Source organism: Sylvia atricapilla, chromosome 1, assembly GCF_009819655.1.
Source record: "Sylvia atricapilla isolate bSylAtr1 chromosome 1, bSylAtr1.pri, whole genome shotgun sequence".
In the NCBI taxonomy this organism is placed as follows: domain Eukaryota; kingdom Metazoa; phylum Chordata; class Aves; order Passeriformes; family Sylviidae; genus Sylvia; species Sylvia atricapilla.
Window position 1 is genome coordinate 129,313,181 of NC_089140.1, and position 18,452 is coordinate 129,331,632.

General features: G+C 36.8%; 1 protein-coding gene across 1 annotated transcript in view; it reads right to left on the bottom strand.

Moving 5' to 3' along the window:
* Window positions 1-268: 268 nt before the first annotated feature.
* The window catches only part of RAD54B (RAD54 homolog B), a 64,327-nt gene continuing 46,143 nt past the window's right edge, over window positions 269-18,452 (bottom strand). The window contains exons 7-15 of the mRNA XM_066333532.1: window positions 17,970-18,195; window positions 11,673-11,880; window positions 10,999-11,138; window positions 10,115-10,405; window positions 8,555-8,730; window positions 6,148-6,409; window positions 4,768-4,834; window positions 4,255-4,455; window positions 269-1,107 (exon numbers count right to left, since the gene is read on the bottom strand). Coding sequence (XP_066189629.1) covers window positions 881-1,107; window positions 4,255-4,455; window positions 4,768-4,834; window positions 6,148-6,409; window positions 8,555-8,730; window positions 10,115-10,405; window positions 10,999-11,138; window positions 11,673-11,880; window positions 17,970-18,195 — 1,798 coding nt within the window. The 3' untranslated portion in view covers window positions 269-880. The remainder of the gene's footprint in view (window positions 1,108-4,254; window positions 4,456-4,767; window positions 4,835-6,147; window positions 6,410-8,554; window positions 8,731-10,114; window positions 10,406-10,998; window positions 11,139-11,672; window positions 11,881-17,969; window positions 18,196-18,452) is intronic.

An 18,452-nucleotide genomic window follows, 5' to 3' on the forward strand; every position in this document is an offset into this window, starting at 1 on the left:
GATTATGACAATGGAGTCCTCTTCTTACTCAAGGTCTTTCAAATTCTGTAAGTTTGCAGTATTTCTGAAAATTATCCATTCTTCTGCTCTTGTGGTCATTTCCAAGTACTTCACTTAAAAGCTACAATTTGATTTTCAGTGTTTGTGTCTTCAAAGAAGGGCAATACAGTAATTAAAAATTTACCATAAAAATGCTCAGTACTTCAGTCTGGCAACATAAATCCTTAGAAGGAGTTAACAAAATTAAGATAATCCTGCACTATGCATGTCTGAGAGATAAAGTTTATTTTCCCAAGCAAAAGCAATGGGAGAATTTTAGAATATTTTTACACAGTATCAAGCCATGCCCTCAGATTTTTGGACATTAGTGACTATTGCTCTGAATTTCATTAAATTGTAAATTCAATGGAAAAAATCATCTACCTTGTAATAAAGCTGCATTTATACAGACACAGAACATTGTTATAACAAAAATCCAACCAGAGTCTTGTTAACAGCATATACATGTATATAGCATTGCCTTATTTATAAAATTTGGCTGAAGAGTTGCCAGCTTTATAAGCAATAAATCATTATGATCAAATGAAAACTATAAACCAAAGCAGACTTACAGTAGGAGTGTGCATAAAAACAATCTTATTAATTATTATATCGAAGGAATAGAATACTGAAAAGCAAAGTTAATTTTAAAGATCTGTGTTATAATTACAGGAAGTATGATTAACTTAGTAATAACTGTAACTTTGTATAAACACCAGGAATCACATTTATCCAGAAACCTCATGAGAAATACAAAACAGAACTGGGCAAAATGAACAATAGGTAACTGCACATCCATTGTTTACAAGGCCTATGACAAGGAGGATGCAGAAAAAGACATTCAAGTTTTATTGGGTGGGGAAGTAGGATTGGTTACATTCTGGAAAATGAAAGAAACATTCTCTTTTATCCTTTCAAGGAAAGGATCAGCAAGAGTCTGATGTTGCCCAGAGAAATGCTTCCATTGCATCAACTGTGACATGGAAAGTGGTTTCTTTGAATTAGGCTTCCCATGGTTTTGTTCAAGCTGGCAGCTTCTAGATATGGGAGGCTTTTCTGAGGAAGTATCTGGAAAAAATGATGCAGTAGTCTAATCAGAGAAAACTAAGACAGAAAATTTCAGTCTGAATCAATAAGACTGTTGGTGATAACAAACGAGGGAAAATAGAACAGCACATATAATCATTCTGTACCAACGAAATCCAAACATATATCCACAGTAAGAAAGGGAAGGCTGTTTCTTGCTCAGTGACTGAGTTTATCAAAATTACCATAAGCTAGCATAAAGACAAATCCTTTTACACATGGATGGGAAAGGAAACATCTGTCAATTTCCTTTCCTCTGTCTTCCTAATTCTGTGACATTTGGCCTGCTCTCATTCTTTAAGTCAACCTGAATCTAGATGAATGTTTTAGGAAAATTCATGCTAGGTTCAATTTCTTCCCAGAGGAATCACTCCAGCCAGCTAAGAATAATTTGAGTAGCTGTTTCATTGACTCAGCACACTAGATCTGTACAGTCTGTACATCCAGATTATGCCAAGTTGTTCAATATACACAATACTGTATATTGCAGTAAGGAAAAGAGTATTGCAGTGAGATTAATTCTCTTTTAAGAGAGGATCCTAAAGCCCCAAATAGTATCAGGAATAGTATCAGGTCATTGCAGTGCAAGTCACACATTGATGGCTTTACGATTCATCTGATGCTGGGATAAATGAAGAAATAATTTTGTATAGAAAAAAATTGCATCATTACTGTTACTGGTTTAAAACTCGTCATCAAATATTTTTATAGCAGTATTATGTGCTCATTAGGGAAGACCAGTGATATGAGCAGCATGACTCAGACTATTCCTGGTCTTTTTAAGTTTCTGAGAGCCCATAAAGACTCATAAACACAAAACTTTCCTTTTGATTGACATACGATGTTTGAAGTAGATTTGAAATATATTTTTTTACTGGCCAGAAGAAAATTTAGAATAGATGCATTTACAGATTCTGCCTTCCTAACTCCTAAACTACACTATGATCAGGAAAAACAACAGGTTTATAGCTTTGTAGCTGATGTGAAGGCCAGCAGAAGAGCAAGCAACCTACCTCCATGCACAGGAAATTTCCTCCTTTTGAGACCCCTGTTTTCTAAAGATCACCCTAGTGTGAATGGACAACAGGAGTAGTTGTGAGACTTGTCATTATATTGTTTGTCTCCTCTTTAGTTTGTCTTTTGAATCATACTTGCTAGAAATGGAGGAGACATTGAAAGTTCTTGGCTTTTCTGTGCAGCAGAATCTATCCCCAGTAACCTGGAATCTGGTTCCTTGATGCAGTAATGTCCTGGGTTGTAGTTTAGGATGTATTCTATCACCTATCACCTATCATTCTGCATGACTCAGAGATAACTCCCAGAGGGAGTTATCTCTCTCTTTAATGGGCCATCAAGGCCCTCTTCCATGACTCATCATCCCATTGTGAGATGCTCCGCCCATGGGGAAGAGCCAAGCATTCTCACCTGGATATAAGCTGGGATTTGGGACAGTAGAAGCAGCCCTCACCCACTGGATTCCCAGAGGACTGGAGCTACCAGACCTTTCTACAAGATTTCTGTTTCAGGAAGACCACCTCGTCTGAACTGTTTCCATCACCCTGATCAGGTTGTATTCTGACTCTGTCAGTGGTTTTTCTTTTTGTATTTATTTTATTTTATTTTATTCTATTTTCCTTTTCTTCTCATTAAATTTTATTTCTGACTTAGAGCCTCTCACTTGGTTTGTTTTCAAAACCACAACAAGTAATTTGAGAGTTTTCTGTTCCCAGGAAAGGTAAAGAGACCTCTCTTTGTGGTTGCTGCATTCTGGGGTGATCACACAGCCCATGACTCAGAACATTTTGATTAGGGAGACAATGAGGTAGCTTGTCCTCTGCTCTCTAGGAAGTCAAACCTTCCCCTCCCTCATCTATCATTACCACCACTTAAGTCTAATAATGACCTTCAGGCTTTTCCTTGATTTACTGCCAAAAGGTTTTGTCCACTGGGACCAGAAACTACCCTTGAAAAAGTCACAGAACTCAAGAGGCCCCAACAATGCTGTGAATGAACTGATGAAAGCAAAGTGTGTTCAAAGCATAAGACAAGAAGTCAAGATGTCAAGACAATTGCAAGCAGCTAAATAAAAATTACAAGCACCAGTGCTCATCACAGTAGCAACACAAAATTTCTCTGGATTTCTGCAACCCAGGAGCCACATCTGCCTCACTGCATACACTGGGAAAATGTGGCTAACATTTAACACAAAAGGTGCCTATCCCACACAGATCCTGTAATAGTACCTAAGTGGAGTATGGTAGATTTAGAAACGCCCTTATGCAGAAACAGAAGATCTAATTTTTTAGTCATTAAAGAAAGATACAAAGATGATTTAATCAGCATAAGGAGTAAAAATAAAGGAGATAATCAAATTCTTATGGCTACAGAAACCCTGGGCTATCACTAGCCAAGTCCTCCCCGTTTTGGGTAGAATGAGATGACAGAGAAGTACAAGTCTAACATATTACCTGGGAACATGCAAACCATCAAGCAAAAAAGTATTGGGTTTGCATTACTTCTTTTCCTGCTCTTGTTTATTGAGAACACAGACTCTTGTGCCCATCTCCTGAATTCTTTTAATTGAGGTTTCTGTGTGCATTTAGAAGACATCAGTATTGGTACCACACTATCACTCCCGTAAATAGTGTACATGGGTATTTCATGCCCCAAAACAGAAACATACCAAGGCAATAGATACTCTTTCCTGTAAGAAACTAGATGAACTATAAAAACTAAAATGGATAAGATGCAAAAATAACTTATGATCATTTCTTTCTTTTAATCCTGTTTCCAACTTAAACCTATATACCTGTACACAGCAAGGTATGAAAACAACTTTGATATCCCAAAAGAACAGGAGACAGGTTCCTACAGAAAGCATAGATGTGAATATTTGCTACTTGAATGATAAATGAACTGGTTGTTACTGCAAGGAACTAATCTTCCTCCCCCTCCTTTCATGAAGGACTCCTATGGATTAGATAAATCAGCCAGTATGTGCAAGGTTCCATAATGAACCTTATTATTTCAATCCTCTTTTACTGAGCATCAAAGTTTTCTCCAGAGACAGACTATATATTAAGAACGGATTCCTCAGCAGTGGTCAGAGATAATGAAAAACAAACTCACTTTGATGGTCAATCTTTCCCATGCAGTCACACTCAAGCAAGTCATGAGTAACACAGCTGGAATCTTCATGTAGAGTAAAGAGATTTTTAAGCTCCTCAACAGAAAAATGTGTGTGTTCAGATGTCTTGGAAAGATCTACAACAGCCCCAGAAAGGTCTTGTTTGCTGATCTGTCTTTGATAAATCTTTTCTTCTATTGAGCCTGTATTGAAAAGAAATACAGATAAATTGGGATAATTTTTGACCAGTATTTACAAAGAAGTTAAATCCATTTCTTGATAACAATACACATAGGAATTGCTAAATCACTATTTTCAGTTATTTAAGAAAAAACAAAACAAAGGCAAGTGAGTAAGTTTGATGCCTCCACCTTAACTGAACTTAGAACAAATATATATATTTTTAAAGAATAAATAATATATATTTCTGAAGAACAAATTATTTCCAAAAATATCCCCTTTTTCTTTTATAGACAAAATGTCAATATCTGAGTAAGTTGAGCACCATCTCTGACCTGTGGTTAGCAGCCTGTAGATATGGACAGTATGTTTTTGACCATCTCTCCACACTCTAGCCATTGCCTGAGGAAAGCAAGAAGATGAAGAGCATCAACAACCTGCTATACAAGGATACTTTACTAAAGCTTGTAGCCTTCACTGACCAAATTACCAATTCTGCTCACTTACTCAAAGAGATGTTGTCTCTGGATAACTCATTTCCCAATAGCTCTCTATGACTGTTTGTGTAAATTTTCTGGTATTAATTGTAAACAGTTTTGAAAATACAATTTACTTTCTGCTATTTATGCTTCTCTTCCTTTCTGTACACTAAAGTAGGAAAGTAGGTGTTTCAATTTTTTTCATGAAAGAAATCCCCTCTTCATATTTGTTTTCCAAGCATTGACAACTATTTTATATTTCAGGAATACTGATCATTCTCCTCCATCTCCAAAATTGTTTTTTTGCCACAATACATCTTTAAAAGTGACTTTTACATTTCTATTGAAATTCTGAAAATTATTGTTTGCATATCCTTTATTTCTTAAACAAACAAAATGTAAAACTGAGTATTGCTATATAATCTTTTTCTTTGAAAATGTATGGCTTACACCTACATCCTCAAACACACACAATAGGGTTCTCAGTCTCTGGCAACCTGTAGCAATTTTGTCTGACTTAGAAGACATTTTCAAGCAACAAGACAAGTGACCACATGAGGGTACTAATTCACCCTGGGAAGAGGAGCAAGGTTCAAGAATCAAGGCTTATTTCAGGTATTAAGGACACAGCATTACTCTACAATAGAAAGCTTCTTACTGAGTTCATAAAAAGACTTTTTTAATTGTTATTTTTAAGGACTATTTTAACAGAGGACTCTTATGCCAACTAAATAATCCCTTGAGGCAAAGTGCCTTTATAAGAATAGCACAGCATTGGCTTCCTTTTCTTTCTTTTGGCATCACTGCCATGTGATTTTTTTCATTCTTGCAATTCTGATCAGTCTCTCCCTTTTTCTCGGGGATTGCAAATCAACAGCAACATTTGCTATGCGATCTAATCCCATTTTCCTTTTCTTTTTAGAAACACAGCAACTCTCCAGATAAAAAGACATCAAGAGACAAAGAAGAGGCATGACTCACTCCTCCAAAGAAACTAGAATTTAATCTTTTAATTTTTTACTGCAAGAAGGCTTCTACTGATCCCAATATATATAATACAACAGGGAAATATTTCCTCTTTTCTACTCAGAAAGAGTTTTTCCTCATTGTTGTACTTGTCCTGATACAATGTGGTAATTGGCAGCAATAAGACATGTAAAGCCAGGCAATTCAAAATCAGTCAAGAATTCATTTGATGCCTGTCCCAACCGACATGTACACAGTTTGTTACCAGACCTGAATATCTGTAGCTGGATTCCAGTCAATATCATATAGGATCAAATGAGATGCTCCAACCAGGTTCAGTCCCACTCCACCAGCCTTTGAACTCAGCAAAAAGATAAAAGCTGAGCTGAATTTACTATTGAAAGTATCAACAATATGTTGTCTCTGGGAGACAGGAGTATGTCCATCAAGTCTTGTATAGGGGTATCCATAATGTTTGCACACATCTTGTAATACGTTTAATGTCTGCGTGTAATTGGACACCAACACAACTCTGCCAAAGAGTAAAACAAAGTCATCATCCTAGACCTCAGTAAAATTAAAGTCCAATAACAAATTACTGAGGACATCGAAGAAAATAAAATTAAGAGTGAAAAATCACACATCAACCCAGGGTTAGCTTTACTTTCTATGAAATAAAACATTTCCAATTAATCAGAAGCATATACTAGATCTAGATGCCTTATACCTAGTGTCAAGCATTCAAGTATTAAATAATTAATGTCTCCTTCTGCAACAGAATTTGGCATAATGCACAGATTGCAGGCATTCAGAACTAATCACAAAGACAGACCTTTTTATTTTTAATCTCTGTTTATACAAAATAACTGTTGTTAAGACAGCATTTGCAGAGGATGTTGTAGGAGCTAATAAATAATACATATATAACTCCACTTACTGAAAAAACAACTATGAATTTCTACAGAAAACCTCATAAAATTCTAACAAAAAATCATAATGGAAGTCAAGTAGGAAAGCAGAGATTCTTTCCTACATTTTATGGCTGAAAAGAACTTGGATGAAGACTAGTGAAAGATTGACACTGGGGTTTTTTAGAAAGCAAAATCAGTCTGATTCCTTACAGTAATGGTCCAAGCTATGATGGTCTATTTTCTCTGAAATTTCGACTAATTACGTTTAAAGGTCTGAAAACCTAGCACTCCTATCCTCCCAAATATTAAGGATGATTCTACTAAGTAGACAAATATCTTTTGAATTTAAGCCACAGATAAAAGAACAGGGCATTTTCTGCCAGATCTCATTTGGAGGTCTTTTGTAATCTAAACTAAATGTAATATATTTCATTATTTTTTGAAAATAATGATACTTTTTTATATATATAATTTTGATTAAAAACAAGTTCTGAAGAACTAGACAAATAATTTCAGGGGAAGATGAAAATATTAATGTTTTAGAAGTGTTTTAGAATATTTTTATTATTACACTTTACAACTGAACTGCATCCATTACTTGTCTGTTATGACTTTGCAAGACTTATTTTTTTGTCAATCAACACAACATTCACAGCTTTGTCTGCATTCAAAAACAGAATATAAACTTCAGATTAGGACTGGAAATTGAGTCTGTATATTGAAAAAACTATTTAGTACCAATGAAAGCAGAGAAACCAAAGAAAAATAAGCATGAGCTGCACTGAATTAATGCAAAAAAACTTTAAGGCATAAAGTAATGCCTCAACTCAGCAGCTCCTAAAGTACTGCTACAGAGAAATATGGGTTTTATTGACATCCCTGGTTTCACTGACCTACACAAAATAAGGCCAGTACATTTAGATATACAGCTGTCTAAGTATATAAACTCCAGCACCAGGCTGAACCTTCTGATTTGTAAAAAGAAAGTATCTTCATATTCCATTACATCAGTGTCAAGAGATCTGCTGTTTCTTCCCACTACTAAATTACACTGTGTCCTATTTAAACATCAGTTGAAATAAAAGTTAAAAGTTAAACACTTTTGGAATAGTTGGGCTTTAAGGCATGAGTCCATAAAAAATTATCCTGGGACACCAGGTCATATGTGATTCCCACAAATGAGTAATTGCACAGAAATTAATCATGTGCATCCTATTACCCCATGACAAACAGAAGTTTTCTTACATGCCAGTAGCATTTACCACAGGGGAAATAAACAGTTGCTGGGCAAGTTCATCTGTTGAAAATGGTTGCCCTGGCCCTGAACTTTCGAAAAGGCAGCAAGCAGAGAGCAGTTAAGTGTGATTAAGAGGAAATAACTTACAATCTAGTAATAAAAATATTTCAGTGCAATTTAATACATTAACATATTTTTCATGGAGATACAAAGTATCGGAAAGCCTCTGCAAGTACAGGGTGCAGCACAAGGGTTGTAGCAAAACATCTCACTTTGTGGTGTAAAAAACACAAGTACCACTATCTGGAAAAAAATATGAAGCACAACCTTAAAAATTATGTCAGTTGCAAATTCTAGTTTCACAATTTAACAACAAAGCCAAGACTACAATGCTTAAATTAATTTGGCACCCTTGCAAACAGCTGCAATACCTTTATTTTGAATGTTACACGCCTGTGCATTTGAAAGGCAAATCAATATGCAGAAAGTCACTCCTATTACCTCCCTCCTACCTTTCTTTCACACTTGCCTTTCAGAAGAGTTGAGCTCATGGATTGCTGCTAACAACTTCACCAGCACCTGCAATTTTCCTGAATCAGTTTCAGAGAAAGTGTCTGAAGTATAATCCTGTGGGAAGACATCTATTACACCTTCATAGAGGCTGGACTCATCATATTCCTCAGACATAGGATCACAGCTTTTTTCCTATTGAAAATAAAAGGATTAAAATTCCATATACCCACTAAAATAATTTTTTTTACAACTGCTATATTTTTATCACAAAGACAAAAGGAGGCATAAAAAGCTCCCACAGAGCAATGTATTATGTGAGCATGAGCATTACATCCTCCCAACACGGGACTGAAAGCAAAGTTTTAAAATACTTATAGTGTTTATTTTAGTTTACACTCTCTAATCTAAGACATTGTTTGCAGCTAAGTAGAAAGTTGAAATACTTAAAAATGAAAACTGTGTACAACTTCTGTATTTAAACAACCACACAAATGTATTTCCACAGTAAAGATACATCTAAACCTTGCGAATGAGGAGGAAATCAATACACTATTTATTCTTTCTAAATCCCATAATATTTTATTATGAAACTTCCCAATCATTGATACTATTTAGGAAAATACTGTCATTAAGATTCAATTATACTACTGGAAATTAAGAAAAGCTAGCAAGCAAAACCAATAACGTAGCAGAAATACAGCTAATATTTTGCTGTACTTAGAAAAACCAATGTTTCACTGGGAGGAAAAAGCCAGACCACTCAAATGCCAAAACCACAATGACAATAAATGACTTGCACATACAATCCTTTCCATCTCTATATTTAATAAAGGTTTATGTTTTTGCATATGAAAAGTTTCTAATGCTTATACTGTGAAGTAAAGGCAATGAATTTTACCTGGCAGCATTGAAAGTTACATGGATACTGCACTGTGGATATTCCACCAAAGTAATGAAGTATGTCTTTTAAGAAAGATTTACATTTCCACCCACCTAACCTGGACTTCATCTAGTGGCCATAGAAGTTACTATTACCAAGTTCTAACTATGATACTATTTGCCTATAGGAATTAGAACATTTCTTTATGTACAATCCCAGGAGAAGTGGTAATGGAGACATCTAGTACCACTGACATTTTGAGCTTGCAGCTCCCAATGTCATTAAGCTTGAAAAAGTAAAATTATCACATGTGGACAGAGAGGTTTCAGAGAAAAGAGCAGACAAAGTACATACTAGTAATCTAGACTAGTAATCTCTAGTTAACAGGGTTACTTGAAAAATTCACATTTATACATATTTTTTACAAATATTCAGAGACAAGGTTAAGATGGAAAATACATTAAGAAAGAGAAAATGGCATAAGGTAATAGGAAACTGGTGAGAAACCTTTCCTGAGTACATTCAGATTTCCTAAGACTTGTGTTTTTGAAAGCAGACTTCCTAGAGCAAGTCATATTTGAGAGTATGGAAATGACCTTAAGCAACATGCATATTGATAACACAGTTTTAACGACCTGTGTCCTGTGTCTGCAGAAATGACTAATTGCAAGCACACACCCCCATGAAAACAGATACCTTTATAGCTTTAAACAGAAGACATGGATGATTGCAAAGCTTTTTCAAAGCTCCTATACATATTAGGTGTGGACTATTTTCCAGCCTGCCTTGTAGACAGGATGTAATAACACGAGAACTAAGCAGTTTTCGATACAAATCAAGTTGCAGCACTGTTGGTCGGCAGAAGATTATGCTCTCCGTTTTGGGGGGCAGAAATTTGTTTATAACCTCCTGTGTTCTTCTTAAAATAAAGAGTCCAGTGAGGCGTGTGAGTTCTGCTGCTCTTTTTTCTCCTAATTCCTTTTCCTCCTAAAAGAACAAAGTACAAAATTAATTATAATCCTGCATTTCATCAGAACAGTGTTCTGCATTATTTTAATTAGGTATTTAAATAACCTTTTGAAAGTATGATACCGCTTTCTGACATGGGACTGTAATGACCAATTCTTCTCCAATTAGGACCACTGCATTAGTTCTATTAGTTCTAGGGATCTGGTTTCTAAAGTCTTAAACAAAGGAAAATAATGTCCCAGATGACATCCGAGGCTTGAATTATATTCTAGAATTTCTCAAGATGTAGTAAAAGCATGCAGACCTTGCAGTACTGTAGAGAAGTTAATAATGAATAAAGTATCATCACATAGCAATGCACATGGCCTTTTGGGGAATTCAGGAGCTGGAAGCACAATTACTGCCTGATAATTAATAGGCAGCTGAAATGAGGTGATTTTAACATGTGTGTTCCCCTTCTGCTCCCTTTGGAAAACAAGTGACTTTATGTCAAACAGGAAGGTGAAAACTTCAGCTACTATTAGTAGTCCCAAGCTTCACTTTACCCCATAGAATGCATATTTCACTTTACTAGGAATTTTCTTCTATAACTGAATTTTTTAACCAAGTACCTCTGTTGCTGAAGGTTCTCTAGATCTGACAATTGGTTCTTCATATATCTTTCTATACGTGGATAAAGACCCAAGTATTCCTGGATTCACAAACTCTATTAATGCATAAAATTCTTGCAAGTCATTTTGGATTGGAGTACCTTGAAGGAGAAAAAAAACCATTCTGCAACTGGTTACTTTTTTTCTTTAAACTGATGGAAGTACATTGAATGCAGGGTTTAATAATTGGGAATGTATCTTGGAAACAGATGTGCATCATATTTCAATGTGAATATATTCAGAGTCCTGAGTTGATATAAAATTTTACCATGAATAACAAGATACTGTACTCCTAACTAAACAGACTGCAGATATAATTGTTCTGACAAAGGAATTTAAAAAGTCAAGTTCTAAATCAATATTATTAAATAACTACAAATGAAAACATTGACTGTATGCAGAGTCCCAATTCCCTTACAAAAGATCCAAGGCTCCCTGAAGACAGACAAATTTTGCCTTTATGTAAAAAAAAAAATTGGAAATAACCTGTTTTTACAAGGCCTGAGATTACTTCATGTAATACCCATCGCAAAAATTCCACCTGATTTCATGCTGTACTAAGAATATCTTTTTCTTTTACCCCAACTTAGCACTATCAACATAAAAAAATATTAAAAGTAACTGTAGGTACTAACCAGTAAGGATAATTCTCCTCTCACAAGACAGACTAGTAAGGGCTGTAGTTGTCTTAATTGTGCTATTTTTCAGACGATGTCCTTCATCACAGATTAGGAGGTTAAATTCTACAGCCTGAATTTGATCCAAAGATCGCAACAGCATCTCATAACTGATTATCATAACTGAATAAAGTGGAGAACCGATGAATTCTTCTACTTTGTGGTCCTGCAGGCATAAAGAAAAATATATCATACAACTACTTCATTGGAGATCACATCCTTAAAAATCATTGCATTCCTTAAAAACACAGTAAGTACAGAAATTTCTTCTCACATGACACAGGATATTTACTATCTCCTTCATGAGTTCGGATTATTGATTCTTTTCTAATTTGCAAAAAAGATCTGATACAGCAATTCAGAATTTTACCACCTCATTAAAAGAAAATTTATTGTTCTTTTAAGCCTTCAAATCCTCTGAGACACATTACCATGAAGGTGAAAAGCACAGAGTTTCTATAATAGCTTCTTACTGCCGGGATGAGGGTAAGCTTCAAATTAATAACTAAAGCCAAGATAATGAAGGGCCACAGGTAGCTCCTTGTACACTCGCTTTGGATCTCAGCCTGGTAATGTCCAGTAGAAAGTTACCACATTCTACCAGAATTTCCTTTGTAGTTTTAATTGAATTTTATATTACTGAATTATGATATTGTATTGATAATATTTAACCTATTGAATTGGTTCAATGTATCAGATAGTAGAACAACTTGCTCAGAGCTCAGGTGGGAAGGATTCTGCAGGGAGCTTTTATGGAGGCCAAAGGAACTCCCAAGTACCAGTAGTTTTTCAAGGATGCTCTTCTGGAAGCATGAAAATAGTTCATCCCTTTTAAAGATAAGGGAAACAGGTGGAGCAAGACCTTTTTGCTTAACTGAAAGGTTCTGAGTCAAAATCAAAAGTATACCAGTGATGGAAATGTGGATAAATACTTGTTGAGATCTACAAGGGCATTGCCAGGGCCTGCAGAGAAGCAAAAGCTCAGCTAGAAATTAATTTAGCCAAAGATGCTGAAAACTGCAAGAAACAGTTCTTCAAGTATGTAAAAAACAAGCAGAAAAAGAAGGAAAATATTGGGTCACCAATAAACAGGAGAGGTGAATTAGTCACAGCATCTTCACCTCTGTCTTCACTAGCACTGCTGGGTCCCCAGCCCCAGGAACAAAAATCCAGGATTCTGCAAATACAGACTCACCAGTGTTAGTGAAGGAAGAGTGGGGGTGAGCTATTACAGGAGCTTGACCCCTATGGATTAATGGGCCCTGGCATTGCCCAGGGATATTAAGAGAGCTGACTGACATCACTGCAAGGCCACTCTGCATAACTTTTGGAGAAGTCAAAGGAGAGCAGGGGATATCCCAGAGGACCATCCCCATCTACAAGCAGGGTTTAAGGAGGAACTTTTAAGTTATGGAACAAATCTTCATGGGAGTTATCACACGTCAGATGAAGCATTGGGAAAAGCCAACAGGAACGCACCAAGGACAAACTGAGCTTGACAAACCTGGTCACCCTCTGTGACAAAGTATGCTGCTTGGTTGATGTGGGGTGGGTGGAGGATATTGCCTCCTGGATTTCTCCAAGGCTTTCAGTATAGCTTCCCACAGCCTCCCTCTGGAGAAACAGATGGGCTGTGGTGTGGCTGAGTGCTGTGTGTGTGGTGGTGGGAACTGGCTGAGAGGCAGCAGCCAGAGGGTGCTGGTAAATGGCTCCTTTCCAAATGGGCAGCGTGGCAGAGTGGATCCCCCAAGGACTGATGTTGGCCCAGTGCTGTTTAATATCCTCATAAGTAACTGGGAAGATGGGAGCAAGTGTACCATGATGAAGCTTCCCAGTGATACCAAACTGAGATGAAAAATGAACACTTTGGAAGAGAGAGCCACCCTGCAGGAAGATTTGGATAGGCTGGAGAGTGGCTAACAAGATCTGATGAAGTCCAGCAAGGGCAAGGGTAAAGTCTTTGCACCTGGAAAAGCATAACCCAGGTGTGCAGCACAGGCTGGGATCTACCCAGGTGTGGAGCATCTCTGTGGAAAGGGATCTGGGGGTCCCTGAAGTGACAATCAGATCAATATGAGCAAACAGTGCTGTGCTGGCAAAGAAAGCCAACGGGAAGCTGGTCTGGATCACAAGGGCAGCACCTGCAGAGATCCAGAAGTCATTATCCCAGTCTGCTCAGTGCTATCAGGCCATACTGGAATACTGTGCTCAGTTTTGGTCCCTGCTGTGCGGAAAAGATGTGGACAGACTGGAAAAGGTCCAGAGAAGAGTGACAGACTGGGGAGCTTGTGACAGGGGGAAAGGCTGAGAGAACTGGGTTTGTTCAGCCTTGAGAAAAGAAGGCTTAGGGGAGACCTGCTCACTATATTCCACTATTTAAAATGAAGACGGAGACTCCCTTTTTACAAGAAGCCACATGGAAAAAACTAAGGCATAATGGGGACAAGGTTATTCCTGAGGGACTTCCAATTGCACGAGGAAAATGTTTCACAATGAGAACCACCAGCCATCAGAATAATCTCCCCAGAGGAGCAGTGGAGATTTGGCTGGACACCGTGCTAGGCCATCTTATCTAGATGGTGCTTTTGCCAAGAAAGGTTGGACCACATGATTCTTGAGGCCCCTCTCAATGGGGTATTTAATGATTATTCCATAATTAACTTTGTTACTAGCCCTTTAACACTGATGGGTTGGCCAACAGGTAAGGTCACCCTGAGACTCAGAAAATAAGAGTCCATAACCAGCCCCAGAAAACATGTCTGTCTACTGGTAGATTTCTAATCCCTGTATTGCCAGTCAGAAAATGACTGCAACCTTATATACCTCTTACATACCCCTCAAGCCCTTTTCCTTCAAAAGACACCAAGAATTTTCATGTCTATTTAAGGAAATGTACGCGCTAAATATTCACTGTAATGGGACAGAGATCTTCCTCCAGAAAAAATTTCCTAGAAACAGCTACATTTCTGTGCAGACTTGTAAATGTACTAGGATTGTTTACCTGTCTTGCAATTATGTATAAAACTGGAAAAATCTACTTACCTTTCCACTTGGCTCCAGATGCTAATTTCCTGAATGCTTCTTCCTATGTCCGAACAGTGTTCCCTAACTAAGGAGACTACGGATGCAGCTGACAAGCTGAAGAACCTCTTTAATTGTGAAAGCAAATCAGTCTAGAGCTTTAGGAGGTATTTTTATTTCCAAACAAGATCAGTTACCAAACACAGACAAGTAAGTCTGAAGCCAGATGGTGTAATACATTGTAAAAGCAGCACCACTTAATTATCACACTCTTTAGAGCCTCCGAGCAGGTGATTCAGATGAATCTACAGGATGAATCCAGCACATTAATCTCACAAAGTACCATGCAGCAGATCAGTCCCCCACATGCTGCTCACAATGAGGCCCAGCACATCAAAGGTAGCAAGGAGTAGTAAGGACCAGGCACCCATTTTTCGTGGTGGGACTGGACTTGAGCTTTCCTGTTGTTTCCAGGACTGTAGTTAACGACCTGTTTTCTTCTTGTATTTTTACTGCCATTTTCATAACAGGAGCAGAAAACTTCCCAACACAGGACCAGAGACACAGAGGAGCCTGGAGGGAAGACCCAGTGTTGTCCCAGCCCAGTATACAGGCTCCACATTGCAGCCTTGAAGACAGAGGCAACACCTCTTGAGCTTCTCCTGGCATGGTCAATATCAGAAGATGCCCAGGGTTCAGAAACCATTTTATTTTCCCACACTTTCAGGCTGTGAGCTGAGCTGGGAAAAGTGCTGAGGCACTGGGGAACAGCCACCAATATCCCTCCCCCAGAAAAATATCAAGTGCACAAGACAGTTTGAACTCCTTAAAAAAAAAAAAAAAAAAAAAAAAAAAAAAAAAAAAAAAAAAAGAGAGAGTTGCATACAAGCCTCCTGCAGTCAAATATAATGTATTTGTATTTCTTACTGTATTTCAATTATAATGTATTTGTATTTCCTACTGTAACAACAGTAGTGGATGATGGATGAAAAATTAAAATAAATTTACAAGCTAATTTCAAGTAATTAATTCATACTCTTAATTGGCTGCAAGATACGTCTATATTATAGCCTAATTTTAACAATTACCCAAAGTGACTTGACAGGTTTAAGTGAGTTGCCTGGAGCCACATATGGAGCAGCTGTCAATCAGTATCAGAGGTCTGTAATGTCCCAGACTTCCTCTTTAAACAGACCTTTCTTTGTGCTAGTTTAAATTCAATATAGCTGGTAAAGTGTAAATTCAAAAATGCTGAATCATAAAGAAATGCAGACCTGTAATTAATTATTTTTCTAGATATTTTGACTTAAAAACCAAATCAAAACAACTCCAGTAAGAAGCGATACTCTACAGACAGATAAAGGAATTATTCTCTCAAACACATCACAAATGCTTATAATAGAAACTAACAAGACCTAAAAACGATCTTTGTGGGGATGCCTTCATTTTGAAAGCAATGTTCTCTACATGGCATTTGCATTTCAACATAATTAAACTCTAATCACATTTTAAAAGCAGTAATATCCTGGTTTATTAAAAAGTCTGTTGCTGAAGGCTGAAGGGTTAGGATCAGTTTGTGGTGTTTCAGCCTGAAAGTGAGGAAAACATTTTAAAACGTCTACCAGTTCTTTGAATGCATTCCTTATTCAAAAGAACAGAAAAATATGCTTGAGACAAGCTCTTCCTTTTAAGTTATACTGAAGAAATAACAGCATGGTAATTGCTGTTTTTCCAGAGAAAATAGACAGTAAATTATTTTGAAATACCTCATTATATACCAGGCAAGTCATATTGTGTCTTCCTTTTGCATGACAATGCATTCTGTGGTATTTGGGAATGCAGTCATTAAAGCTGTTGAGTGTCCCTAATCAAATAGGTCCAATGAGATGAGTAAGAGTTTTAAAGTTATTTAAATTTAAAGAAAATGAAAGCTACTGTCATTTTGGGGCATCAAATCTCAATAACTCAGCAAATTCAGGCTTTCTCCTCCCAACATTATTCATAAAAACTGCAAGAAAATGTTTAATTATCTCTAACTAGCCTTTTAGGTTAAAATGTTGCCATGTTATATTATGGATATAACTTGTACCCATTTATTTTAGGACATTTCATATCTCCCATCCTAACCTATACTATATTACGGTTCCTGACAAGTCAGTTTGCTTCATTTCCATAAACTGAAACAAGTTACTAAGAAAAGCAAATGATGCAAAATGCACCTATTACACATGCATTGTCTTCAGTGGAAGATCAGCAGTTTCAAGTGTTTGGCAATAATGAGTTGACTTTAAAGAAATAATTATTGTTACAAAATTTTGTACAGTCTACAAGATGTAAACTTCCATTGAAAACTTCTGCTTCACCTGAAATATTCATTCTTCCAATAAAGATAATGCAAGAAACTAAAAGCAAATCTGGCTGATGTAAGAATTGGATAACTTTTGGAATGAAGCAGAATTTGTTTTGTCAGTCTACCTATACAGAATCATTAGATTAAAAAAAATTTTTTGGAAACTAAATATCTTTATCTTTGTTGGAAGCACCAATGGTGGTCTCACAAGCTCTCCACTTGTCTGGAACTTGTGAATGTTAATACCAGCAGGAACAGCTTCACTATAGGAGAGGACAGGGATCAGCATCATCCTGCCTCTTAATAAGATTTGTACTTGTTCTGAATTCTTGCAGAGATGAAAGATAGTCTCATTGCCTAACACTGAGACTCCAGGCTGGGTAACTCATGAGACTTTAAATCATCCTGACAGAGATCTAACTCTTAACAGTGACAGTAAAGGGAATAACCTTCTGAAGTACCCCAAAATAGGCAGCCAAAATAAATCAGAAGTTTTCAGTACAGAACAAAAGCAACTACCACAGAAACAAAGTACAAGGTAGATGCTTTGGTATGAAAAGCAGGGATGGTGTGGGAAGGAGAAAACTCCTTAAACTGAAGAGGCACAGGGAGGAGCATGACACCTTTTAGAACTTCACAGGTGAAACCAAAAGAAAGGTAGGACAGACTACTATGCTACATGTGAGTCTGGGATATGACCTGGTGACTGACAGCAAAATATCCATATGGACAACTATCTGAAGAAGAAATAAAGTACTACAAATAAATATTAACAGATATTGGTCTCTAGTTTAAAAAAAAAAAAATAAAAGAGAGAAAAAAAATGTTCATTCCTATAATCTGAGCCAATAATGACCTAATCCCTTTTTGGAAATAAATCTTACCTGATCAACTGTAAAGACTTTGATCCTTTCACTTCCCAACCATTTCTGAAATTCTTTTTTCCAGTTTTTCACCAGACTCCCAGGGGTGACTACTAGTGCTCGTTTTAGTACAGGTTTGCATCCATAGGGCCCTTGACGCAGCAGGGTCCAGACAAGGGCAATGCACTGCAGGGTTTTTCCTAAGCCCATCTCATCAGCAAGAATTGCTCCAAATCTGCCACTAACTCTGCAAGATGCAATGAGGCGCTGGTAACATTTTAAAAGACATATTTATAACTACTCACACCTGCTTTAGGGATTTGCTTCTGTGCTTGTTTTCTGAAGTATAAACAACCTATTTATGTCTACTGTAGGTTTTTATTCAGTTGTACTAGAATATCTTAGAATGAAAATTCTCATTTTCTACAGTAACTTATAATCCTCTGAAACTAAAGTTTAAATCTGCTTTTAGAGCTAGAATTATTATCAAATACCTTAAGGAAT